Source organism: Syngnathoides biaculeatus, chromosome 10 (genome assembly GCF_019802595.1).
Source record: "Syngnathoides biaculeatus isolate LvHL_M chromosome 10, ASM1980259v1, whole genome shotgun sequence".
Taxonomy (NCBI): Eukaryota; Metazoa; Chordata; class Actinopteri; order Syngnathiformes; family Syngnathidae; genus Syngnathoides; species Syngnathoides biaculeatus.
Genome location: NC_084649.1, coordinates 28,967,629 through 28,995,482, shown reverse-complemented (window position 1 = coordinate 28,995,482; position 27,854 = coordinate 28,967,629). Strand labels below are relative to the sequence as shown.

At 40.4% G+C, this 27,854-nt stretch overlaps 1 protein-coding gene across 2 annotated transcripts; it reads right to left on the bottom strand.

Moving 5' to 3' along the window:
• Nucleotides 1–452: 452 nt before the first annotated feature.
• c10h1orf50 (chromosome 10 C1orf50 homolog) lies at nt 453–27,757 on the bottom strand. Of its 2 annotated transcripts, XM_061831582.1 has the most exons (6): nt 27,317–27,757; nt 21,535–21,650; nt 21,359–21,445; nt 12,687–12,818; nt 7,785–7,917; nt 870–975 (listed from the first exon to the last, which is right to left on the bottom strand). In XM_061831582.1, exons 1-5 carry the CDS (start codon nt 27,363–27,365, stop codon nt 7,801–7,803), a joined length of 501 nt encoding a protein of 166 aa, XP_061687566.1. In that variant the 5' UTR covers nt 27,366–27,757; the 3' UTR covers nt 870–975; nt 7,785–7,800. The 2 variants fall into 2 exon arrangements, with proteins under 2 accessions (XP_061687565.1, XP_061687566.1); XM_061831581.1 differs by lacking the exon at nt 7,785–7,917 and having other exon boundaries at nt 453–975; nt 27,317–27,755.
• Nucleotides 27,758–27,854: the final 97 nt, after the last annotated feature.

The following is a 27,854-nucleotide window of genomic DNA, read 5'->3' as shown; positions in this document are numbered from 1 at the left end:
CACTATACTACCAGACATCCATGTGTTTTTTCGGCAAGCCTTTCTGCCTTTGACTGTTCCTATCAATTGGGGAACAGTTGTAAAAGTAGGTATTTTTGAGGGCCTATGGGATGAAATAAATGAAGAACAAACAGAATATGCTTCCACCTTGTTTTGTTGCCATCTGAAAGAAGCGGAACTAGAGTCCCTGGTGGAAAAACATCCGCTGCACCCCTTCTTTATCTCAGAATCAGACAAAACAGCTGAATTCAAAATTCTTTTTTTCATTCCCCCGAGATTTCACATACTGATGAAAATAATTTCAGAAGAGGATACTGCGCAATTCAATATTGCTACAGATAATTGGCGACTTCTGCCTCACATCAGTTCATTTCTTGGTAACCTTTTAACATCTTTGCCAAAAATGCTACCAGCAAACCACGCTAATTATTGATTTGACAAATGTATAAAAAGCCAAAATGTCCATGAAATCAACTTTTTTTGATGAAACTGATTCCACTTTCATATAATGTAAGTTTGATGAATAGTCATTTTATATTCTGGGCACACAAATCACACACTGTATGTGGCTTATACATGAATATACAGAGTATTTTTAAATCTAATGACAAGCATCCCAAACCCAGCAAAGATGTTTCTGAAACAATTATATGGTGAAAATGTCATTAAATATTTGTAATGACCCCTCTTGTTTGGTTGTTGCTTCATGTTTCTGATCAGTCAGTGTATAACAATCACAAACTAATTTCATTTTTGAATGATTATTCAAGTTTATTCAGCTATGCCACTTTAATTAGAGAGGCCCTTGAAAATGGGTTCCATCCCAGATGGTAAAGTCATCTGTTGGCTGAGGAGCTTGCCCATGATAGCAATCTCTTTATCCTTTTCATGCACATCATCCTCAGGAGTCCAGGACATGTCGTGTTGAAGTTTAAATGCACCAACAAACAAATGAGGACAACTTGGGCCCCATTCCTGCAGAGTAGAGTTGAAACTATGTAAGTATGTATGTAAGTAAGCATGACAAAATAGACAGTTTAGGTAGTTACTGTAATTTCTCGTATATAATGTGCAAAATTTTTCAAAAATATTTCCTAAAAGTCAAACAGTGCATTATATTTAGGTATAGATTAAAAATAAGAAAATCACATTGTATAGCCCTATACAGGCAAATAGGGTAGTTAATAAAAGATATACATTTACATTTCAATATGATATTCAATGTATTACGTTATACATTTACATTTCAATATGATATTCAATGTATTACGTTAACACTATTACGGTAATGTGCACCGCCAACCTGAGATTTCTGACCTGCCTGCGTGAGTTTGCCTTTTTATGATCGTTAGTGTAACATATTTGTTGCTACTCCACCAAACATCAGAAACGGCTGCCCGTGATTTTGTTTTAACTTAAAGTAAGACACAAAATGTCGACTGCAAGGCCTAGTTATGCAGCTGCTTTTAAAAGAAACTGTCATACATCACTCCTGCCAAAGAAGTGGGAAACCGTGAAGCAGTACAGCACTTCAAAGTGCTGAATCAAATATGAGCTTGTGGAGGAAGGAGAAAATAATCCATCAAAAAACACGTGGGAGAGTTGCACAGTTCTCTAAGATGGAGGAAGCGCTGCTACAGATTGTAGCCAAACAGAGGGCAAGAGGCTGTGTTATTAGCACTGTGGAGCTTTTCCTCAAAGCGCTGACAATAATGAGAAATAAAGGGAACCAAGATTCTTAAGAATAAAAAAAATTCCTCACAAATGACACAGGATGACATGCTGTGGGAGGAAGACTTTGATCACTGTTCATGATGCAATGCGAGAGGCATCGGAATTAGACCAAGTTATGAGTGATGTACCAAAGGTAGTTGCTATGGATCTTTTTTCAGATTGAAGATGAGTCATACGTCTTTTGAAGGCTTGGCCATGGTTGTGTAATGTAGTGGATAAACTACACTATGCACAAATGTTTAATACCAAATGTTTAATGCAAAATAAATATATATATAAATCTGCACAAGTTTAAGTTAAACAGAGTTTATTTAAAACTGTTAACAGTATTAATAAAATGTGATACCATCATTGAGCATTTATTTTAGTTGGTTAAGGGATTCTGTTCTAACAATTACAGGGACCAGGACAAGCATGTCCTATAACCTGTCCAGATACAAATTGCTACATCACCACATGCACAAAGATTTATCATTGATTGTTGTACATTTTTTGAAAAACAATGCAAGTACAAACAATACAAGCACAAACCTAGCAAAATAGAAATACAGATAATTCTGAATATTTTGAGCATATGGATTGCAGCAAATTGGTGGTGCACATTGTGCATTTGTAGAAGGGTTTCCTAATATTTTTTTTAGGTCAACGTTGTGGCTGTGCATTATACTTCAGGACTCATTATACACGAGAAATTATGGTATTCCCAATGAGGGTGCTGTGGCACACAATTACACCATGACATAATCAGAGGAAATTACTGTCAGAAATTGTCCAATTGTGGTCAATTTTCTCAAAACATGATAAAAGGGCAGCAAAAAGACACTGCACAGTTCAGTAAGCTAAGCCAATGTTCCCACAGGAACATAAGGAGAAGAGACATTTGTTTGGTACCTCTTGAAGTGGATTATCAGACAGAACATCAGAGGAAAGACTGGACAGCTATGGGTGGCATTGTTGCGCTTAAATTAACAGCCACCCCCACTCACGGTGAACCACTAATGGGCAAGAGTATATCAGCTTTGTTTTCAATACAATGGGCCCAGAGTCAACTTGTGAGTTAAACTGTCTTTACTTCTGTGTGAATAAATTGTCAATTTCTGTGTGGTTTTGTGCGATGAGTAACATAAAATGGGTACCTTGGCTCAATAAAGGTTGGGAAACGGAAAGTTTAGTTGAAATACATTTCTCAAAACAATATCAAATTAGAGTTTATTTTCAAAAGTGGGAGATACAAATAGCAACATCAACATGCTGCATATTGGGGAAAAAATTATCACTTTTATTTTTTTTTAACTGGTGTTATCCTGTATATTGCAGTGGGGGCAGGGCTCGCTTAACCTCACAGTTCTGCGGATCGGTGTTGAAATTCCAGCCCCACTTGGGTGGTTTTCCTCCTTCATCCCAAAAACATGCACTAACTGGAGAATTTAAATTGTGATAGTGAGTGCAAATGGTTGGTTGGTTCGTTTCTATGTGCCCTGTAATTGACTGGCAACAAATTGAGTGTACATGCCTCCTGCCTGAAGGTAGCTGGGATAGGTTCCAGCACTCACTCAACCCTTGTGAGGATTAGCGGCTCAGAAATGGATAGCGTGTTCTGTCATTATTCGCAGGAGTTACACTCCTTATCCCCCTGCGAACCCAGAAAATCTGGGAATAACTATGAACCGTATTTTTGCGATCATAAGGCGCACTTGAATCTTAAATTTTCTCCAAAATGCACAAGCCACTTTATAATATGTCACGTCTTGTGTGCACCAAGTTCCAAAATCTATAAATGTTTTTTGAGTGTCTATTTCAATTAACTACAACCAAACAGGCTGGTTACATACATAGCGTACATGCAAACCAGTGTACACACAAACTCATGGTGGGCTCACGAAGGAGAGAGAAACAATTGCAATTTTACATATGTAGGCAAAAGAAGCTTATATTGCGCCACACACTGAGTGGCGCAATATAAGTCAAGTCATTAGTCAACGTGTTCATACTCACGCTGTCATTCAAAATAAAATAATCAGACCACAGCAAACAGAATAGCATAACTGGCAAATAAAAAAATAAAGCAATGACTGAAGAACTAATTGACAAAATATGGACTTGAAACAATATTTTAAAATCATGCTTTATGATTTGCTAGTTATGTTATTTAGATTTTGTGGTGGGATATTTTTTGTTTCGATGACACCATGAGTGTCAACAATATGCTGACTTAATGACTTGGGTTACAGTCAGTGCGTGGTGGAATGTAAGCTTCTTCTACTTAAATAGCTAAAATTGCACTGCCTTGTGACCGCAATCATATGCAAGCTGAAGAATGTGATGTGAGAAGAATGTGATGTGCATGTCTTTGTTGTACTTCAATGGAGTAGTCACAACACTTACAGATTTTAGAACTCTGTGTTCACACAAGGCACACATTATAAGGTGTTGATCTATTTAAGAGAAAATTTAAGACTTAAGTGCACCTTATGGTTGTGAAAATTATACATTATGGCAGGAGGAAAGAAAAAAAAAATCTGCAATTATGCAGGGCCACGAACGGTGAATCGGGAATGGGCAAGGGCATACTGTATTGCAATGTGAAGCAATAAAGGATCTGTGTTGGAAAGATTCATTTTCTACGCCAAGTAGTTGAAAGTTAAGTTCATAATTCAAACTTTTGAAGAGTTCACAGCCAAAAACAAAGGACTTCATATAATTTTTTTTCCACATGAATGTTGCTGATGGGTTATTTCCCTAAAAATATTGGCATTTAATTTCCCCGTTGGCACCCATTTAATACACACAAAGAGCCCTCCAGTTTGTACCATACAATCTCAAAAACGAGGAAAAACTTTCAGATGAGGAAATAAAAAATGACTTTTGTCCTTAAAGTACCACTGACACCAAAATCAGATTTTAAAGTAGGTATTATCTAAACTACAAATATTAATCACTTTGATAATACCAGTCGGAAAAGGTGAGCTGGGAGCATTTTATAAAAGCACAAAGTAGCATAAGTATGACTCGACACAATACGTATCCCAGTGGCGGCCATATTTGTCTGTGACGTCATGTCCAGACATCATACTCGATCCCTTGCATTGAAAACACGCAGTGCCGAATGCAATGGCAAGTGAAGGAGATTGAGGGATGGGATGTAGTATTCTCAATGATTGGGCCACAATTGCTTGATTTCCCAACCCTTTTACAAGTCTTGTGTACGTAGCGTACTCAGGAGGACCCATGCAGCGCACAGTTAAATATCATGGACGTTACCGAAATTAATCTAGAGCCATGTTATGTGTGTCTATGGTATTGTAGTTATTCGTTCTTTATTCTTCTCTTTAGTTTCCTTTCTTATGTACTTTATTACTTACGTCAGGGGTGGTTTTGCTTCCGGTTCCCAAACTGGTAGCAGCTTAAACAGGAGGCTCTGGCCAGCCCGATCGTAATTCAATAAATCCTGTTGAATTTGGACCAAATGTTGTGAATACTCGACGTGAGATGCTCCTAGTGATGACTTAAGTGGACTAAAATCATCATCTGCGCAATCTTAGTACCCAAGCTGCTCGGTCTATGATAGCCTAGCCGAGATCGCTAACAACAAAACGTGTCTGTATTCTAACATTTAACTGAGCTGAATTAATATTTAACAGCAAACGTTAGGACTTACACGACCAGAAAAACCTACGTTTCGTTCACAACAAGGACTGTGAGTGTGAGTACTTAGTAGGAAGTTGGGCAAGTAGAAATGTCAACAAACTTGCTTGTAGCCCCAAACCACCTTAGTTAGCTGGTTAACAACAAGACGCGTTTGTGATCAAACCGTGCTGTTGAACAAATATCTAACGTGAGTAACTTCATAACATGTACGACGGGTTGCAAGGAGTTATAGGAAATTTAACAAATCTTATCTTAGTACATCTTAGTAACCAAATTGGTGCCATATCGTTTGCGTTGAAGTATGTGAATTGTGTATTTTATGTGCTGACGGGACTGCCATAAATAGGAAGCCGGCTTGCTAGAATGTGCCTTTTTGTGCACACGCTCGACTTATTGACCACACCTGAATCAAGCGACGAGGTGGATGATAGTCTAACGTGTTTTTTTTTACGCCGTAACACTGCCTCGCAATCGACACAATGAGCACCCCCTGGTGTAACTGAATTTCCTTTGACATGGCTCATGATGTTGATGACTTTTGACGTAAACGCGCTCCATTACGTGAAGCAGTTCTGAACATGCGCTTTCGTACAGGCTCGCTTGCACATTTCCTGTTTTCGGGTGAATAACTGTTGTTTTGGAGCATGCTCATTTAGTTAACGTTTATGAAATAAACGCGTAAATTAATGTCAAGACCACACAAAATAAGTGACGTCTTGAGAGAATGTGAGGGGAGGGGCGTTATTGTTACTAGTGTTCGTGCCTCAACATGCCTACGCTCGTGAAAGCAAAACAACGAACTCAAACGCATGTTCGTTCAATGTCGTCAACTAATATCCGGATTAATTTTAGGCAATTTTTCCTCAATTTTCCGGAGCAATTTTCATGAAAATTTAAAAATCCGGAATTCTGGGAAAATCCGGAGGACTTTCATCACTGTACAATGAACCGATAAAAAGTCTGCATCACTGCAGATGCTGCACTGATCTGCTGCCTGTGGGTCTCCTTTTTTATCCCTCAGTTGTGAACAACACCCCAAGATACTTGAACTCCTTCACTTGAATCAGGATCTTATCCCCAACCTGCAGTGGGCACTCCACACTTTTCTGACTGAGGACGATGGTCTCTGATTTGAAGGTGCTGATTCTCATCCCAGGTTCTTGATGCACGAACAATTCCAGAGAGTTGGTGGTGATTTGATGAAACCAAAACCCCAAAAGTAGAGATGCAATACCAAGGCCACCACACCAGACCCCTTCTATGCCACGGCTGCGCCTAACAATTGTCCCAAAAAGTTGGGAACTGAATTGGTGACAAAATGAAGGCTCGGTGGACTCCAACCCTCGGTGGAAATGTCCAACTTAATGCCAGTAATGCAGACTAAACTCTGACATTGAACGTTACAGTGACTAAACAGCCTGTATCAGGGGGTTCAGTACGCCATACTCCCGAAGCAGCGCCAATAGGACTCCCCGAGGGACACGGTGGAACGGCTTCTCCAAATTTATTAATCACATATAGACTGGTTGAGTGGACTCCTATGCACCCTCGAGGACCCTGCCTAGGGTGTAGAGCTGGTCCATTGTTCCATAGCCAGGACGAAAACCATAGTCCTCTTCCTAAATCTAAGACAATACTCCCAACAGACCCTACTCTTCAACACCTCTGAATAGACCTTACTAGAGAGGCTGAGCAGTGTGACCCTCCTGCAGTCGGAGCACACTCTCCAGTTTCCCCTCAACCAATGTTCCCTCCTTTTTATGGGTCCGAGCAAACGCACTAAAGCCCTGAGCAGTCCCTTTGTCCACTGTGAGCAACATCAAATGTGTGTCATCCATTGTACTTACATGCATTACTAAAAGAATCAAATTACAGTATTTACATTCCCTTCAGAACACTTTTATGAATAATATTAAGTTTTTCCAAAATTAGAATGAAAATGTTAAGCTTAGTTTATTTACTCTCCTAGGACCTTTTTACCAAAGCAGCTACTTTGTGACCATTGGAAATGCTCAAGCTCAGTAAATGGCAGGCCTATGAGTCCCTCAACGATCAGTTCTAGCACTCCTCATGTTCAGCCTGTATATGCTACTCTTGGGTCAAATTCGTCAAAACTATAACTATTATAGCTATGCAGATGACACCAATATTTAGGAGTGTCTCCAGGTGACTACAGTTCAATTGAGGTGTTGTGCCACTGTCTAAAGCAGATAACTGGATGGGCCAACATTTTCTTCCTGTAAATCACAATGGAGACAACTGTTTTTGCCAATAAAGAAAAGAGAATTGCTAGTAATAAATACTTGGACTCACTATCTTAAAAAACAAAATACCAAGTCCGAAACCTTTGGTGTCTGAGTTTCAACAGTCAAATCAAATTAATAACAAAAACTGTCCTTTACCATTTGAGGAACATATTTAGAGTGAAGGCTTGGAATGCAGCCCTATGGGGGCATCAGCCAGTGTAATCTGTAGGCCGGTCCCAAGCCCAGATGAATGCAGAGGGTTGTGTCGGCAAGGGCAGCCAGCATAAAACTGTCACAAACAAATAGAAGCGTTCATCTAAAGAATACCATTCCAGATCGGTCATGGCTTGGGTTAATAACGCCCGCTCCCGGCACAGTTAACCTCAGTCACTCACATTTGAAAAATGTACGGGTGGGGTCAGTCATGCCCCCAGATAAAGTTGCGGGTGTGATTAGGGATCGAATCTCAAGCAAACACACTAAGCCCGTGAGTCCCCCTTTGACCACCGTGAGCAATATCAGATGTATGCAGTGTGGTCAGATCAGTGTCATCAATTGAAGTTACATGGCTCATTCAAGGATTCAGATTACTACATTTACATTCCCATCAACACAAATTTTAAGAACAATGTTGTGTTTTTGTAAACTTACAATGAAAATGTCAACAAACAAAAAAATTAATTGCTAACTTAACTAAGCCAACTATAAACTATAAATTTCAAAGGTCGCTTGCAACTTTGTTTCATTTTTTTTTTAATCCACAATGATATCCCTGTCTTTTTCTTGGTGTAAAACTGAATTATTGCTTGCAGAATATCTTTAGCAATGCATGTTGAAAGCTGAATGATGCTCCCACACAGTTTGAAGGTTAATATTATGTTGGCTATAATATTTAAAATATAGCTTTTTGTGCACTGTATTGTCTATACTTTCATCCTCGATCAGGCTGTGCCAAGGTGGAATTTTAATATTATACACCATCTCATCCTGTACTTTCTACTTTGGCTTCAGACTAGACCTTTTTTTTACTCGAAAGAGAAAATCTCATCCAGTTTCACCACTTTTTCTTCTATTATTCACATACCCCGACATTCATTAATCCTCTGTTAACCAAGCAGGGTTCCAGGTTATCTGAAATTGTACAACACTGGTCAATAATGGCAAATGCCAAGTCGGTAAACTGGAAAAGGGGCCTTAATGTACCATGTGCAAAAAATGCAAAATGGGTCAACAGAGAGTTAAAGTAACAGCACTTTTTACTTTTACCATTATTATTGAGTAAACACAAGCAGCACATCTAACTCTACATTCCCCAGACTGTGGGGGTGGACGGTGTTTGTAATTATGAGTGTAAGAGCCAAAGGGGGGCGGAGTGAAGAGACCATATGCTTCTGTGTTAAAAATAAATCAATAAAAAAAGTCAGGCTTTGGTTCACTGCATTGGATTGGTTTACATGTGCGCTGAGAATGTCTTTAATTTCTACTCATAAATTTTATGCGCGTGATTTTTCGTGCTCAACTGTGCAGATTTGCGAGTGCGATGGCGCGCCCGTCAAATTACAAAGACTGGATAACCTGTAGGGCATCGGTGGAAATTCAGCTACTGTGGATTGAAGACAAAGAAGAGGAGAGAAGCGGATTCATCGGCAGAAGAAGAAGAGAAAGGAAAAGCTCAGGAGTTGGTTGACATGATTATTAGGAGAAAGGCTGATATATTGTGCATCCAAGAGAGCAGCTGGAAAGGTAGTAAGGCTAGACGCTTAGGAGCAGGGTTTCAATTATTTTACCATGGAGTAGCTGGGAAGAGAAATGGAGTAGGGGTTATTTTAAAGGAAGAGCTGGCCAAGAATGTCTTGGAGGTGAAAAGAGTGAGCTCGAGTGATGAGGCTAAATTTGAAACTGAGGGTGTTATCATATAAAATGTGATTAGTGCTTATGCCCCATAGGTAGGATGTGATCTAGAGTTGAAAGAGAAATTCTAGAAGGAACTAGATGACGTAGTTCTGAGCATCCCAGACAAAGACAGTTGTGTGCTAAATCGATGGAAAGAATACTTTGAGAAGCTCATGAATGAAGAAAAAGAGAGAAAAGGAAGAGGCAAGGGTGAAGGACCAGGAAGTGGCAATGATTAGTAAGGAGGCAGTTAAAAAGGCACAAAAGAGGATAAAAAAAAATGGAAAGAATGTTGGTCCTGATGACATACCTGTGGAGGTATGGAAGCAATTTGAAGAGGTGGATGTGGAGTTTTTGACCATCTTATTCAACAGAATAGTAGAGGGCGAGAAGATGCCTGAAGAATGAAGGAAAAGTGTACTAGTTCCCATTTTTAGGAACAAAGGCAATGTTCAGAGCTGTGGGAACTATAGAGGAATAAAGTTGAGTCACACAATGAAGTTATGAGAAAGAGTAGTAGAGGCTAGACTCGGGACAGGAGCATCTGTGAGAAACAGTATGGTTTCATGCAGAGAGAGTCCCACAGATGCATTATTTGCCTTGACGATGCAAGTGGAAAAGTACAGAGAAGGTCAGAAGGAGCTACATTGTGTCTTTGTGGATCGAGAGAAAGCCTATGACAGAGTACCACGAGAGGAACTGTGGTACTGCATGCATAACATATTTGTTTGTAACAGAAAAGTGGTGAGGTGTGCTGTATGTGTGACAGAAGAATTTTAGGTAGAGGTGGGACTGCATCTAGGATCAGGTCTGAGCCCCTTCCTGTTTTCTGTGGTAATGGGATAGGCTGACAGATGAGGTCAGACTGGAATCCCCTTGGACCGTGATGTTCATCAACAGTCAACATTCAATCATTCAGAGATCCTCACTGAACTTTGTTTGCTGCACTGAAAGTAAAGAGGCCGAATAATATTGCACGCCCCACTTTTCAGTTTAATTGTTAAAACAGTATAAAATATCCAATGGTGAGTGTGGTAAAGAAGTAAAGAAACTGGTCCAAGCAGGTTGGAACAGCTGGCGAAAGGTCTCTGGTGTGTTATGTGACAAAAGTCTCTGCTAGGATGAAGGGCAAAGCTTATAAAACAGTGGTGAGGCCGGCCATGATGTACGGATTAAAGACTGTGGCACTGAAGAAACAACAGGAAGCAGAACTGGAGGTGCCAGAAATGAAGATGTTGAGGTTCTCGCTCGGAGTGAGCAGGTTGGATAGGATTAGAAATGAGCTAATTAGAGGCACAGTCCAAGTTGGATGTTTGGGAGACAAGGTTCAAGAGAGCAGACTTCGATGGTTTGGACATGTCCAGAGGCAAGAGAAAGACCTAAGAAAAGGTTGATGGATATTGTGAGGGAAAACATGAGGACAGTGGGTGTTAGAGAGGAAGATGCACAAGACTTCGATGGAAAAATATGATGCGCTGTGGCCAAGAGAAGAAGAGTATAAAATATCCAATAAATTTTGTTCCACTTCACGATTGTGTCTTACTTATTGCTGATTCTTGACAAAATGAAAATGTTATATCTTTGTTTGAAGCCTGAAATGTGGCGAAAGTTTGAAAAGTTCAAGGAGGCTGGATGTGTTCACAACGCGCTGTCGCTATGATGCTGCACACAGATGGGATGAATTGCCAACAGAGGTGATGTCAGCCCCAAGTGTGAACGTTTTTAAATCCAGGTTGAAAACTTTTTTTCCCGATGCTTTTTAGTGTATTTCCAATTTTAATGATACTTGTTGTACTGTATGTTTTTTTCCATATAGTCATTTTTGTTTTTCTTTCCTGTAAACATGTTTGAGCTTTGTATTAAAATCTGTTTAATCACGTAAAGCACATTGAGTTACCTTGTGTATGAAATGCACTTTATCAATAAATTTGATTTCCTTTGTTACTTTTAATATGATACGTCTCGCAAGGCATCAATAAAATATTATGTAGCCTAGCAGCTAGTGAGCGCTCAGGGTTGTGTGTAAGCATGGGGCCGTTCTAATGAACAAATGATCTGACCAGAGCAGCAAATTCCAAGTTTTTGGAGCCAAGGTATAAACTTTACAAATGAAAAATTTTGTAGCACACCAACAAACAAAAATGTTCTAAAAAGTAGATCTGTATGTACTTATTGCCATCTAACATGTTACTATGCCTCACTGGCATAAATCGATGAAGATACATTTATTGTAACTATTTGAAGTACCGGCACAGTGGGTCAGCTGGTAAAGGGTTGGCCTCAGAGTTCCGAGGTCCGGGTTCAATCCCGGACCAGCCTGTGTGGCGTTTGCATGTTTTCCTCGTGCCTGCATGGGTTTTCTCCAGGCACTCCTATTTCTTCCCACATCCCAAAAACATGCAACATTAATTGGACACTCTAAATTGCCCCTAGGTGTGATTGTGAGTGTGGCTGTTTGTCTCATTATGCCCTGCGATTGGCTGGCAACCAGTTAAGGGTGTACCCCCCCTCCTGCCCGTTGACAGCTGGGATAGGCTCCAGCATGGTCAACAACCCTTGTGAGGATAAGCGGCTAAGAAAATGGATGGTTGGATATTTTAAGTACACAAGTAAAAATTGTAAATGAATAGGTCATTTAGGTTAGGTTATTTTTATTTATTTATTTATTTTTAAAGGACTCCTGACTATGTTGCGACAGCTTCAAATGTTTCTTATGGTTATACGAGTTCAGTCTTGCTCACCATTACTGACACCCATGAAGCTTATGTACTAAATTTGGAATTTCACCTGAATAAAATTATACATGTAATTAGTCAGGATTAATTCCTGATCTCAATCCAATTTAAATTGGGAACTGAACTGCTGGGAGTGGTGAAAAAGAAACAGGAAACGTTCAGGATCCTGAACAAATTACAAAGTAAGAGTGGGGAGGGAAAATATTGATACAAGAAATGTTTGGCGGCTGCCATCACTGCCCAATGGGTGTGCAATAAAATATTGAGGGTTGCCAATCCTGCTCCTCATGCTGTTTCCTATTTTTTAAATTTGAAATTAGAATGGGGGGAAAAATATCTTTAATTATTTTGGACCTTTAATTAAAAGAAAATGAGTAATTATAAAATCTGCATGTGCATACGCGACTTTACTTAAAAAGAAAATGCCAACCTTGGGAGAAATGATGGAAAAGTATTTTTGTCCAGATGGCCGCTGGTAGAGGTAGTACATGTTGCCTGCTTTTTTCACAATATTACATGCAGCATGGTGGAGGTCAGCATCTCTATTTGCTTCTTCTAAGACCTAGACATGGACATAGATAGAAGTCAAACATGTATACCAGTCAAGGATATATTCAAAAAACTGCAAAACAAATAAGCACCCCCAAAAATGTTGTGGTTCTGATTTCATTTATTTCAGAATTAGGGTTTGGATTTTTTTATTTTTTTCCAAACAATTTTACCTGTATCATTTGAATATCGGCTACGCCCCACAGGTAGGATGTGACAGAGTTGAAGGACAAATTCTGGAAGGAACTAGATAAAGTAGTTCTGAGCATCCCAGACAGAGAGAGTTGTGATTGGTGCAGATTGTAATGGACATATTGGTTAAAGAAACAGGGGCGATAAAGAAGTGATGGGTAAGTACAGCATCCAGGAAAGGAATTTTGAGGGACAGATGGTGATGAACTTTGCAAAAAGGATGGAAATGTTAGTAAAGCAAAGCAAATTTATTTGTATAGCGAATTTCATACACAAGGTAACACAATGTGCTTTACATGATTAAAGGCACTTGAAAACAAAGAGATAAAATATTTAAAATGGGATAAAAACAATAAAAATGACAAAATATTTAAAAAATGAATTAAACCCACATACAGTGCAAGTAATAGGCTCAAAAAGTGGATATGTTCTAAAAATCATGAGGAAAAAAAAAAGTTTTCAAACTGGATTTAAAAACATTCACACTTGTGGCTGACCTCACCTCTGTTGGCAACTTATTCCATTTGTTTGTAGCATAATAACTAAATGCTGCTTCACCATGTTTGCTTTGGACTCTGCACTCCACTATTTGACCTGAGTCAGTTGATCTCAGAGCTCTACTGAAGATTAAGGTTTCTGACATAGTCTTTGGTTTTTAAAGATAGGGAGTCCAGGTGTTTATTAACAGCAATTCTTTCTTTATTGCCAAAAGCAATTGTCTCAATTTTGTTGTGATTTAGTTGAAGAAAATTTTGGCTCATCCTGTTATTTATCCGATTTAGACAGTGGCACAATACCTCAATTGAACTGTTGTCATCTGGAGACACTGCATAGATATGGTAGTCAAAATTAAGGTTTTGAAGAATTTGACCCTAGTGTAGCATATAAAAGCTGAACAGAAGAGGTCCAAAAACTGACCCTTGAGGGACCCCATAGGTCATTGCCATTCGCTGAGATTGAGCACCTCTAATGGTCACAAAGCAGCTCCATTTAAGGACCGTTCCATTAACCCTCCACACGTTACCAACCCGTTTAGTAGTATGTTGTGATCTATTGTATCAAGAGCCGCGTTGAGATCCAACAAGACCAAAATTGACACCCCTCATGAGTCAGTATTCAACCTTATATCATTTAGCACTTTGATAAGAGCAGATTCTGTACTGTGATGAGTTCGGAAACCTGATTGAAATTGGTCAAAAAGTCCATTTAAATTCAAGAAATTGCTGAGTTGATTAAAAATAACTTTCTTAAGAATCTTGGCTATGAACAGGTTATTTGAGATGGGTCTATATCTTGCTAACATGGAATCCTCCAGTGCTCTTTTTTTTAACAGAAGCTACTTTAAGAGCTTTGGGAAACTTGCCAGACTGAAGTTAGAAATTGACTATTTGCTGCAAATCAGGTGGCATGAACTTCACAATAGTTTTGAAAAAGTGAGATGGTATTGGGTCGAGACAGCTCATTGATGGTTTCAACTGCTGAACAGTTTTCTCTACAGTTTTCTGATCAACTGTATCAAATTCTGACAAGTTAATAGAGTTCTCTCTGGGTGGCTTCAGATGTGAGATCATTCTTTTTGCTGATTTGTGCTGACATTTGGCCTGATGGATTGTATTTTTTCACTAAAATAACAGGCAAACTCATTGCATTTGTCAACTGTTACGAGTTCTGGATCTATCTGATTCGGGGGGGTTATAAGCTTGTCAGAAAAGTGTTGCCGTCTTGCTCACTCTTGGTTAAAATTACAAAGACACTGTCTGTAGAGGTCATAGTAAATTTGGAGTTTAGTTTTTCTCCACTTGCGTTCCACTTTCCTACACTCTGATTTAGATCTCTTGACCATCATTGTGTTCCTCTACGGTGTTCGAGGTCACCTCAGGATGGTCTTAGTTTTAACAGGAGCGACAGCATTCATGGCATTTGTGATTTTCGAGGTGAAATTGTCCAAAATGTCATCAACTGTCTTGGCATTCAGTCTGTGGCACAGCCACAGTCTCCATAAACTTAGTGGCAGTGCTCTCATTTATGTACCTTTTCCCAATAGAGATAGAAGTTGTCTGAACTTTTGGAAGAATCTGTAATTCTGTAACAGTTTAGAAGTGAACACTTTTTTTTCCCCAGAAGAGGCAAGAAGAGAGTGACCTACAAGAGAGGAGGTAGAAGTATGCAGGTGGATTATATTTTGTGCAGACAATGTAATCTGAAGGTTACTGACTGTAAGGTAGTGGTAGGGGAGAGTGTAGCTCGACAGCATAGGATGGTGGTGTGTAGGATGACCCTGATGGTGGGGAGGAGGTTTAAGACAAAGGTCGAGCAGAGAACCATGTGGTGGAAGCTGAGAAAAGAAGGCTTTTATGGGGCCTTTTGAAAAGAGGTGAGAAAGGCTCTCGATGGATAGGAGAAGCTCCCGGAAGACTGGACTACTACATCCAAGGTGATCAGGGAGACGGCAGGAGAGTACTTTCTGTGTTTTCAGGTAGGAAAGGGGAGGAGGACACTGGATGGTGGAACCCCAAAATATAGGAAGTCATACAAGGAAAGAGATTAGCGAAGAAGAAGTGGAACACTGACAGGACTGAGGAGAGGCGAAAGGAACACATTGATATGTGACGTAGGAAAAAGGTAGAGGTGATCAAGGATAAATAAGAGCCATATAACGACATTTAAGAGCCATATGACGACATTTACACCAGGTTGGTCACGAAAGAAGGAGAAAAGGATCTCTACAGGTTGGCCAGACAGAGGGATAGAGCTGGGAAGGATGTTTAATAGGTAGGGGTGATTAAGGATAGAAATGGAGATAATGAGAGAGAAGGAAGAATAGAACAGGCAAGTGTGAAGGACCAGGAAGTGGCAATGATTAGTAAGAGTGAACTTAGAAAGACACTAAAGAGGATAAAAAATGGAAAGGCAGTTGGTCGTGATGACACACTAGAAATCCCAAAATCAGCCAGCCAAATAGGGTCATTTAGTTCTAACATAGGTTGTCCTTTTTCAGCCAAATACTCACCAATTTCTTACTTAAAGTAAAACCGTGACAGTGCAGAACCCCCAACTGAGCCATCTCACGTCAGTGTGATAGACATCATCATTTTCCGCATGAATCTCGCTTAGAAACTGTTGGAACTGACAATGCAATAGCACTCTGGAGCCGATATACTTAATAGCCTTTATCACCGGTTTCATAACATTGAAGATGAAGATGATTATTGAAGATGTTTTGCACACAGAACTTGATTGATGCGATGGAGTTTTACAGCTTTACACCCTTCTTCAAATACTTTGTTACCTATTACTTATTACTGTTGATAATCCACTTCGTTTGGCAGTTATTGAACAGTGTGCCATCTGTAATAATCCTAGAAATTTTATTCCATGGGAGTTTCATATCATCCACAGCAGCGCAAATAGAAGAGAATCTGAACGTCTTGTTTGTTTTTTCAGGCTCTTGTTCAAGTAGTTCAGAAACGTCCATTTCGTTGTCCATTCATCCCCCCAAAAAAATAAGGAACCAACCAGTGTCAGTGAAGTCTGTGGTTTCGTTGCAAGCTAGCGAGAAAAAAAAAATGTCAAAACTCCTTTCCTCTGAGTCTCGATTGTCTTTTGATGTCTGATGACTTTTCCAATCCTGTATCCCACAGTGTTACGTACCAGGCAGACTTTCGCAAAGTCTTGCTGCTTCTCAGGAAAGGTTTTCTTCACCATAGTCACCTCCCAGTCTTTGATAAATTTAGCCTCAGTTAAAGCTTTGCAATGCTTTGCAATCAGCGCAGCAACCTTGTAACTCACCTTTGTAGTGTTCTCATTTCACTCTCGAGCTCTTGCAAAAATATTGCTGATCTGAGATGAAACTACCTTCAAGGTGCTTCAGTTTCTTGCTGCATTCCTTCCCTGTGATTTTGTTGTATATGTCAGCATGTCTCATTTGGTAATGTTGCTTGACACTGAACTCTTTAAAAACAGCCACCATCTCTTTCCAAATGAGGCAGACAACTCTGGCAATTTTCACTCATCCTTGAAGCATCCACCCTCGCAATCAATTTTACTTTTTTTGTTGGTTGTCGCCATTTTAGAAAGCTCGGGGCAAAGAATCACACGAGTTGCTTCCCTCTAATGGGTAAATGAGGAACAGCATTTAGTGTGTCAGCTATACCATATGCAGGTAACAGTACTGTTGCCTAATGTAGTCTATGTGCAGGCCAGGTGTTACCAGGTGTTGATTTTATAACAGAGGCTGTGGGCCAGATTAAACTCGACCACAGGCCGCATTTGGCCCCAAGGCCAGACTTTGGAGATTCTGCCATAGACTATTACTCCCTGCACACACGATGCCGATGAGAGCGCCACTGCCAACTACTGTAGTGCAATTACACTTTATTCTACTACAGGAAAAAAAGCATGTTCTTTAGGGTCACACACGCCCCCCCCCCTCCCCCCCGGCATAGCACCACACCTTGAGAAGCACTGCATTACAGTAAGATGAAAAAAAGAATAGAAGCAGCACATCACATTTTTATGTGGTGCTATAGTTTGTTTCTAAATATTTGAAGATAAATTTCCTCTATGATCTAATCCTAATTCTACCTCCCCCATCAATGGGGTTTTTGACAGCTAGCATTAAATGTGATCTTCTAAAATGATCATGTGTCATGTATTTTAAAAATATAATGTATGTAATTCATTGTTTAATTAAAACCTTTTACTGTGCCATTTGGGAAGATCTTTGTAACTTTTAATTTTTTCCTCACTTTGTGACCTTTAAAATGTCGGAAAAAAATGTGACCCAATCTCGATTAGTTGGGGGTTGATCACTTCAAAGACATCTTGGGCTCATTCCCCTTTAAAATGCTTTCATTGAGTTTTAAGATAAGGTCACTTGCCTGGTTCCCACACTTTGCGCTCCACTTTCACGAGAACAACCGAGGAGCCAGATGCCATACATAAACAGTCCACCAAGCAAGAAGAAGAGAGACTGCCAGAGAGGTCTAACCCACTACTAGTTATGCACATTAAAGTCTGACTTCCCCATTGGCTCTGCAATAAAGAGATCGTGCACACGATGTCACCGTTTTCATGGCGCCATATTGTCGGTCAAACAAAGCTGTCGGCAGTGCGGGGAGTCATTGAACCAGAGCAGATTTTTCACAATGCCCGAGACCGTTGTGCTGTTGGTTGTCACAAAAGACGAGACAGTTCTTCAAAGATATCATTCTATGGAACACCAGCTGAAAAGACAAGAAAGGATCTATGGATTTCGGCAATTAAACAGGATGGATGCTGGTCAACGAAATACACACGCCTGTTTAGTAATCTCCCCCACCCCCAAAGATTTTCAAAGATGGCGCCTACCAGTGTGGCAGCCTTCGGTGGCGTCTTGGGACTCAAGTACACAAGAGAGGACTTCCTTACCATCTGAGTCTTCTCCTGCCATTTTTTCACAACTTTCACCAATTCGCTGAATCTTTTTCCAGAGTTGCTGGTCAGTGCGCTCTTCAAAGCCTCATGACAAAGAGGGACGCGATCCGGTACACAAGCTTCTCATTAAAGTTGTACGTTTTTTGGCAAATGCGTCAGACTTGTCCAAGAGAGTTCTACAAAAAGGTCTCAACTATTTCACGCAAGGATATGTACGTGGAGTTAAGATTTTGGACGGAGCAGGACGCAATGTCAGCGTTACAGCGAAACCTTGGCGATCGATGCAAAAACGTTTGACTCCTCACAAACTTTATATTGAAATCCAACAGGATAAAATTGTGGAATCGCATGTAAAGCAGGGTGAGTATTTTTTACTTGGAAACATCACGAGTAATAACATTGTAGTCTTTATAAGTGATTGGGTGTATTCATTTGACTTGGCTCGTAATGGAACCCAGTGCTCTGTTTTAAAAGTCCGATGTGATAGAAATAAGCAAATCTACTTGCGGCTTCTGAGGAAGTATGGCCTGTCACAAGAGCTGTTGAGAGAGTTCTCCACATCGGTCATCCAATCAGTCCTGTGTACCTCCTGAGTCTGGTTTGAGGTCGCCACAAAAAAAGGACAAACTCAGACTGCAACGAACAATCAAAACCGCTGGACAGATTGTCGGCACCACGCTACCCACTATTGAGAACTTTTCATTCAACGCAAACTAGGTCCAGAGCAGGCAGGATCTTTTCGGTTCCTTCACATCCTGACCACCAGCTCTTCCAGCTCCTTCCATCATGAAAGCAGTACAGATCAATGAAAGTCAAAAGTAGCAGGCATTCAAACTGTTTTTTCCCCTCTGACAATTAAGTCATTAAATTCTTGATCAGCAAATTTACTTTTTTCAGCCTTGTGCTATTGTTGGGATACTTGCATCCTGCTGGTCCAATCAATATTACCATCAGTAATCTATTTTGTAGAGTATCGCACGACTCGCTTTAAACTGCTCCCTCTGCGCAATTGTCGTTGCACTACAAAGGGAACCGCGAACGGGTAAAGGGACTCTGTACAGCGGGGAAAACATCGACTTCGGCTTTAAATATGGAATTAATTTTTCCACATACATTAGTTTATCACCTTCTAAATGTTTCATGGTATCCGGCAAAACTCGGTGTTGTGCTATAAGACATTTTCATTACGTCTCAATGGAATTCACTTTCAACAATGCTTTGTTTGACAGGCAATATGGTGACATTAAAAAAAAAAATCTAGATTTTTTTTTTTAGACGTAGGTGCACGATCTCAATATGGGTACAGTTTGAGGGCTTGCATGACCTTCCACCACCTAAATGGGTTGCTCATAAAAGGATAAGACACAAGGTTGATTAAATGTGAAAATCTTGATCCTTGGTACGAAAGAGACCTACAAACTATTCAATTAAGATCAAATTGTGCAGCCCTAATTTCAGTGATAGGAACCTTTTCTTGATGGATTTAATTATAAATATGAATGCATTTTTTTTCATCATAGGTTTATATTTGCTCAATAACTGCTTTGGTATTCAAAAAAAGACTTATGTCCCAAGTACAGTGAATAAAGTAAGTATTTGAACACCCTGCTATATTCTAAGTTCTCCCACTTATAAATCATGGAGGGGTCTGAATTTTTCATCGTAGGTGCATGTCCACTGTGAGAGATAATCAAAAAAGAAAAATCCAGAATTCACAATGTATGATTTTTTTTTTTTAACAATTTATGTGTGAGATACAGCTGCAAATAAGTATTTGAACACCCTCCCTCAGGTCCCTCCAAAGATGTTTTATTGGGTTTTGGTCTGGAGACTGGCTAGGCCACGGCAGAACCTTTATATGCTTCTTACGGAGCCACTGGCTTTATGCTTTCGGGTCATTGTCATGTTGAAAGACCGAGCCACGGCCCATCTTCAATGCTCTGACTGAGGGAAAGAGGTTGTTTCCCAAAATCTCACAATACATGGCCGCAATCATCCTCTCCTTAATACAGTGCAGTCATCCTGTCCCAGGTGCAGAAAAACACCCCAAAGCATGATGCTACCACCCCTATGCTTCACAGTAGGGATGGTGTTCTTAGGCTGGAACTCATCATTCGTCTTCCTCCAAGCACGGTTAGTGGAATTTTGACCAAAAAGTTCCCTTTTGGTCTCATCTGATCATAAAACTTTCTCCCATGACTCCTCTGTATCATCCAAATGGTCATTGGCAAATTTAAGACTGGCCTTGACATGTGCTGGTTTAAGCAGGGGAACCTTCCGTGCCAAGCATGATTTCAAACCATGACGTCTTAGTGTATTACCAACAGACACCTTGGAAATGGTGGTCCCAGCTTTTTTCAGGTAATTGACCAAGTCCTGTCGTATAGTCCTGTGCTGATTCCGTCATGTTTAGCTTCTTCCATTTTCTCATGATTGCTCCAACAGTGGATCTTTTTTCACCAAGCTGCTTGGCAATTTCTCCATAGCCCTTTCCATATGGAATTGTACAATTATGTCTTTGGTCTTGGCCATCTTACTGATGGTATGGGGTGGACAGGTGTCTTCATGCAGCTAACGACCTCACACAGGTTTATCTGATTCAGGACAATACATGGAGTGGAGGTGGACTTTTAAAGGTGGACTAACAGGTCTTTGAGGGTGAGTAGTCTAGCTTGTGTGTGTGTGTGTGTGGTGTGTGTGTGTGTGTGTGTGAGTGTTCAAATACTTATTTGCAGCTGTATCACACAAATCGTTACAAAAATCATACATTGTGATTTCTGGATTTTTATTTTCAGATTATCTCTCACAGTGGATATGCACCAATGAAAATTTCAGACCCCTCCATGATTTCTAAGTGGGAGAACTTGCAATATAGCAGGGTTTTCAAATACTCATTTTCTTCACTGTAAGTAGTGTCCTCATCTCCCAATTTTCTGATGTACTCACCTTTTTTGCTTGTTCTTGTAGATATCTCATCTGGTCAGCAATTACCGACAGTTTGTTGCAAGCATTGGCTTTAATAAAATCGTCTCCCTGAAACAAACAGGTCAATTTCAGCTCTGTAGTGCCATAAATGCAACAAATGAACCATTGGATTTATAAAATAAAAATTGAGTCAGGACCTTCTGCAGTTGTAGTGCCAACGCAACAAGATCCATAGGGTCCTCCACTCTAGTGGTCTGATAAGAGTTTACAAGTTCCAGTCCACCAGGAGTGATGCTTCTTTCAACCAGAGTCACTAGAAAACCAGAATCATGTTGACATAAAAATGCCTTTATGTGATTTTCATTCATTAGCTATTAAAAAAAATGAGCTTGTGGTCCCAACTTCCCGACAGACGCTAAAACTTTCAGCTGACCGTTACATTACACAACAGGATAAATATGTCAGGGGTGTGGTTTCTTCACAGCCCCGAGTGCAGCGAGCTTTCACAGCCTGTACGCCCCAGCGGGCGGGGGCATGGTCTTTGTGCACACTGCTGCACCCCGTTGCGCCCTGCGTTGTGTATTTAAGCCTTGTTTTTCATGCCACTTGTTGCCAGATCGTTCTGTGTCCACGTGTTCACGAGTGTCAGCTAGCGTAACTGCCTTGTCCCATGTCATTGCGTTACTGAGCCATATCAAGTCATGTTACGCCATGACCGATTTTTGACATCATTTCATATTTTTGAACCAAGCTTTTGCCTTGTGATTCTTTTTTTTACCGTCACCCTGTTATACTGCCTTCATGTGTATGACCTCTGCCTGGCAATAAACCTTCCAAAAATCCACGCTTATGTGTCGGTTTCCTGCATTTGGGTCCTACCCTTGACCTAGTCCGTGACAAAATCAAGTTTTTTTCATCTGTGAACAGTCTTTTTTTTAAACACATTGTTCTCTAATGAACCAATTTGGCATTCTAAAACTTCTTGGTAATTTGAGATTGAGAAGAATAGTTCCTACCTGAAATGAAGCGATCGCTACACATGCATGTGTGTATTGTGCTTGAGCACCATCCATCATGTTTAATTGCCGAAATCCATGTTTTCTGGTCTTTTCAGCTAGTATTCCATAGAATGATCTCTTTGAATATCTGTCTCGTCTGTTGTGACAACCAAGAGCACAACAGGTCTCGAGTATTGTAAATATTCTCCTCCGGTTCAATGTCTCCCACAATGTGGAGCAGCTTTGTTTGACCGGCAATATGGTGCCGTGAATATGGTGACGTCACGTGTACGAGCTCCATAGCACGACGCAGAAAATAGTAAATTTACTGATCAAGAATTTAATGACTTAATTGTCAGAAGGGGGAAAAAAAACTCTTCGAATGTCTGCTAGTTTTGTCTTGCGTTGATCTTTAGCGCTTTCCTGACGGAAGGAGCTGGGAGAGGTAGGGCCAGGATGTGGAGGATCCGAAAGGATCCTGCCTGCTTTGGACCTAGTTCGCGTTGCATGTAAGTCCTCAATAGTGGGTTGAGTCGTGCCTATAATCCGATCAGCTGTTTTGATTGTCTTTTTCAGTCGGAGTTTGTCCTTTTTCGTGGCGTCCCCAGACTGTGATGGAGGTACACAGGACTGATTGGATGATCGCTGTGTAGAACTGTCTCATGTGACAGGCTGTGCTTCCCCAGAAGCCGCAAGAAGTACATCCTTTGCTGGGCTTTTTTGAGAGTGGAGTTGATGTTAGTCACCCACTTCAGGTCCTTTGAGACTGTAATTCCCAAGAACTTGAAGGTCTCGACAGTTGACACAATGCAGTTGGACAACATCAGGGCCAGCTGTGGTGAATGATGCCTCCTGAAGTCCACAATCATCTCTACAGCAGGGCTCTCGCAACCCACTCGCCACTTCGCCATATGTAAACACATGAGTCTGGCGAGTAAAGTTTTAAAATGGCGAAAAAATTGGCTGTTTAGTCTAGCATACGATTCTGTAGTGTTATAGACTTATGTACATTACAAGAATTCGTATTTTAATCCTGGCTTCAGCGTGACGAAAGTTACGTCGGAAGCTGTACAGGAAGTTGAGTGAATAATTCCTTACATCGGAGACAACTGCATCCTTGTTCTGCGTCAAACCCACTCTCTCGCCATCGATTCATGCTACCTGTAAATGCTATGGAAAATTTATAAACCTTTGTGATTTTTCTTTTTTCTTTTGGCTTGTCCCGTTAGGGGTCGCCACAGCATGTCATCTTTTTCCATCTAAGCCTATCTCATGCATCCTCCTCTCTAACACCCACTGTCCTCATGTCCTCCCTCAGAACATCTATCAACCTTTTCTTTAGTCTTCCTCTCGGTCTTTTGCCTGGCAGCTCCATCCTCAGTACCCTTCTACCAACATAGTCACTCTCTCACCTCTGAACATGTCCAAACCATCGAAGTCTGCTCTTTCACCTTGTCTCCAAAACATCCAACTTTGGCTGTCTTTCTAATGAGCTCATTTCTAATCCTATGCAACCTGTTCACACCAAGCGAGAACCTCAGCATCTTCATTTCTGCTACCTCAAGATGTAATTCCTGTTGTTTCTTCAGGACCACCGTCTCTAGTGCGTACATCATGGTATTATTTTATTATTATTTTACAAAAAAACAATGGATAGCCGTGGTATGAGTGCAGCTTGTCAGCAGCCAACTTTGACGGATGCCCATTACGTGGGAAAAATGCCCAACACAACTGTCTGCTGTTGGAAAATCTACTCCCCGTGCAGGGCAGAGGCGAAAGATTTGCCAGGAATGTTTTTTTTAAATTCAAGTGGCTCAAATTAAGGGATTCAATTTTTTTTCTGCCAATGGTGTATTGAAAGTGGAAGAAAAAAATGTTCTGACGTAGAAAATCATCGGTGGCGTTGAAGTTGGATGACTTCGTGAAGCATCAGCATACAGCTGATCATAACGCCCCGCCGGTCCGCGGTAAAAATTGTCAAGCGTTGACAGTTATAAAAAGGTTCGGGACCATTGATCTACAGAATGCTCTGTGGAAGAGATGGGAACTGAAGAGGAGGAATTTTCGTATTCTTCCCATGTTCGAAAAACATCCCATGCAAGTGTAATTCAACCATACATGTTCAAACCAGTGTGACGGTCTGAGCGTCGACTCCAATGCAAGGATGGAATTTGGCAAGACATGACGAAGTTGACGTGGAATTTCGCACCCAAAACACAGACTGGTAGGTGCCTCAAGAAATCTACGTACACCTCGTTGACAAAATAATCTAATTCAAACACGTTTAAACGTCTGATTCTGCTTGCACACAACAGTGAGTCGTTTGTTGTTGTTGTACTAGCGACTGAGTCGGCATAAAACAAAAATCAAAACCCTAGGTATCGTTCTGCGTTAAAGATTTAGCCCGTATTTTAAATAATGCACGAAACACTTGAGAGAACACACCGCCTCGTCGAATTCCTGCAAGACCTCAGCGTCAACAGTACGCTAACTTTGTGTCATTGTATTCACTTGCAAATGGGTCCATTACCTGCCTGTTCCACATTCGACCAATCAACAGACACGTATCACATTTTCCGCCTTGCTTGCAAAAGTCGAATAGGAAAATGAACAAGTGTGGATTCTGGCACGGGTTACGGTCAGAATACTGCAGAAAAACAGAAAATATATTTTTTTTAATCTAAGCAATTTAAACAGACAGGATTCCGTCTATAAACAGAAAACTCTTGTCTGCTCTTTCCATCTACCAACAGGTGAGGGTGGGGTGGTGGGGGGAACAGACTGGCTGCACCAAGTGTATTGTCACTGCGATGTGCATGGGCGATCTCCACACCTGAATCAAGTGACGAGATGGATGATAGTCTGATGTCTTTTTTTCCCCCCTTTTTGGGCACGCAGTCGCAATTGACCATAATGGCCTCGGAGATTGATGCATTGGGCACCCCTGTTCTGGAGTGTTGACCCAAAGCATTTCAAGTCATCCATTGGGGAAAGCCGTGGTGCTCACATCTTGTGATTGGCCTGTTTAGTAACATGCTGTGATGACGTACTCGTTGTTCCTCCGAGAACGAATGAAAACTGCTACTAGAAAAGACCAAAATATGGTGAGGAAACCAACCCTGGGGAGACCAAGCCAATAAGAGCCAAAGCGATATCTCTCACTTGAGAAGTGCAGTACAAGTACAGTACAGTTTCAAAACTGAGCACGTGTTGCAGTCAAGTATGAAGGCAAATTCCACGCAGCTGAACCACAGTGACGTCAGCGCAGTCGCAGCACGCACAAGTAAAAAGAAGCCTTCAGTTATCCCCCTCCACCCCTCTCGTAGACGATAAAAATGGATGATTGCAATTGGGTGGCATGGTAAAGCATTTGTAGAGCGTTGGCCTCACAGTTCTGAGGACTGGGGTTCAAATCCAGGCCCTGGCTGTGTGGAGTTTACATTTTCTCCCTATGCCTGCATGGGTTTTTTCCAGGCACTCTGGTTTCCTCCCACATTTCAAAAACACGCGTTAATTAGAGACTTTAAATTGTCCTGGGTGTAATTGTGAGTGAGACTGTTGTCTATCTCCATGTCTCCTTTGATTGGCTGTGAACCACTTCTGGATGACTCCTGCCCAATACAACTGGGATAGGCTCAAGCACTCCTGGGACCCTTGTGGGGATAAGCGGTTCAGAAAATGGACAGATGATTGCAATTGTTTTTTTTTTTTTGTTCCTCAAAACACATTTTTAACTCTACCTGGACTATATAAAATCATTTTGCTGTGTGTAAATAAAGGAACACGAAAGATTGGTACACGACAACTCGACTGTTCATTGTACTGCGTGGTGAATCTGCCTGTGCTTATACAAGAAACTATCTGCAGTGTGATGTGCATCACTATTACACGTATATAAGGATTGTTTATTATTGCACCAAAACAGATAGAAGCTGATGACGTAGTCCACATTTCCGTCTACAACCTTCATTTGAATTTTGAAAATCTCTAGAAGTTATACTGTAGTACTTTTTATTCAAATTTTTTCTGTTTAAAATCTGTCGTTAAGTATGCTGTATATTTTTTCTAAAGTACTTCAGTTATGTTTTGTAAGTACTTATTAATACATAAGTGAAATATGAAGGTGATATGACTGCTTGCAGTTTTTTTTTTAAACGCTAACAAATTTGTTGGTCGCATTGCAAAATTGGTAAATTTGCGAGGTTTGTTGCTTTGCATGCAATTATAAAGAATATAAGTGCAAATGGTAATGCTTTAGTCAAGTTGTCATCACTGAAATTTCCTAAAAATTGGATAATAAACAAAAAAGTTAGGACATTTTGAAGATCCCAATTAACCGGGAAGTTCACAACTTTTTGTTCTTATCTATTGTTATACCGATACCATAATTCACCCACATTCCCAATCGTTAAATGGTCATAACCTTTGTTATTTGAGCTGATTAGATCATTTAAGTAATATTTTAAAGAGTTTTCAAAGCTCTTTCTAATGATAGTGTTTTCAATTCCATGAGTTTGAAATTTTATATAACGTACCATTACATATAGTATAGTCAGTCACTAAAAACCATTGTCACTATACAACGAATAACTAAAGAAATATATTTATAATAGTCAATTATATTTCAACATTCAGCCTGTCTTCGTGGGGGTCACCGTTGTTGGATGACGCTAGATTGAAGCAACTCGGTGAAATGGCGATTTAGCACCTCCTGCTCCGTCCCCCACAGTGCCATGTCACGCAGACTTCTTTTCGCATCGTTGCTCTTTACATGGTTATGTACACTGTGAATGCTTACGTTTGGCGGCGTGGGGCTTCGAACGGATTTAGCCATTTGTAAGTCTACTTAAAAAAAAATTATGTTACAGAACAACTTCCGGAACCAACAGGGAAATGGAACTTTTAAGAGTTGGCTGGCATTTCTAGTTTAGATGATCAAAATGGAGCCGTTTTAGAAAAACCCGATGATAAGTTCCTTTACCTTTGGTTGTTTTGTCGGGCTTGTTCGGGACGCTGATACATGCATCCATTTTCTCTTTCCCGCTGAACCTGTTTAGTCAGATTTTCTTAGCAAACAACGCTTCTTCCTCTTCTTCTTTTTCTTCTTCGTCTTCTTTCTCTTTTACTTCTGCTTCTTCTTCTGCTTTTTCTCACTGCCAATTAGGCTTTTTTTTTTTAATATCAGTGCTTCCTCTTCTGCTTCTTTTTTTTTTGTTTGCGGGTGGCATCAAACTTTAAATACCATGGACAATTTTACAGAAAATTTAGGTCATTGGCTTTAACAGTTGATAAATTCTTTAGTTTTGTCGATTATTTGAATTGGGACCTTTAGTTACAAGAAAAAACGTGCACAGATAGAACCCGGTGATCAAAAGACAACTTTTGCGATGCCGTTAAATGAATGAGGTGTCGAATCAGCCAGCATTGATTTCTTTTGATGCTACAAGTACAACATCGCACACGTACACGTTTAACTTGGAACTCGAGGTCCCTAATATTTGCCTTTCAAAGTAAAAGTT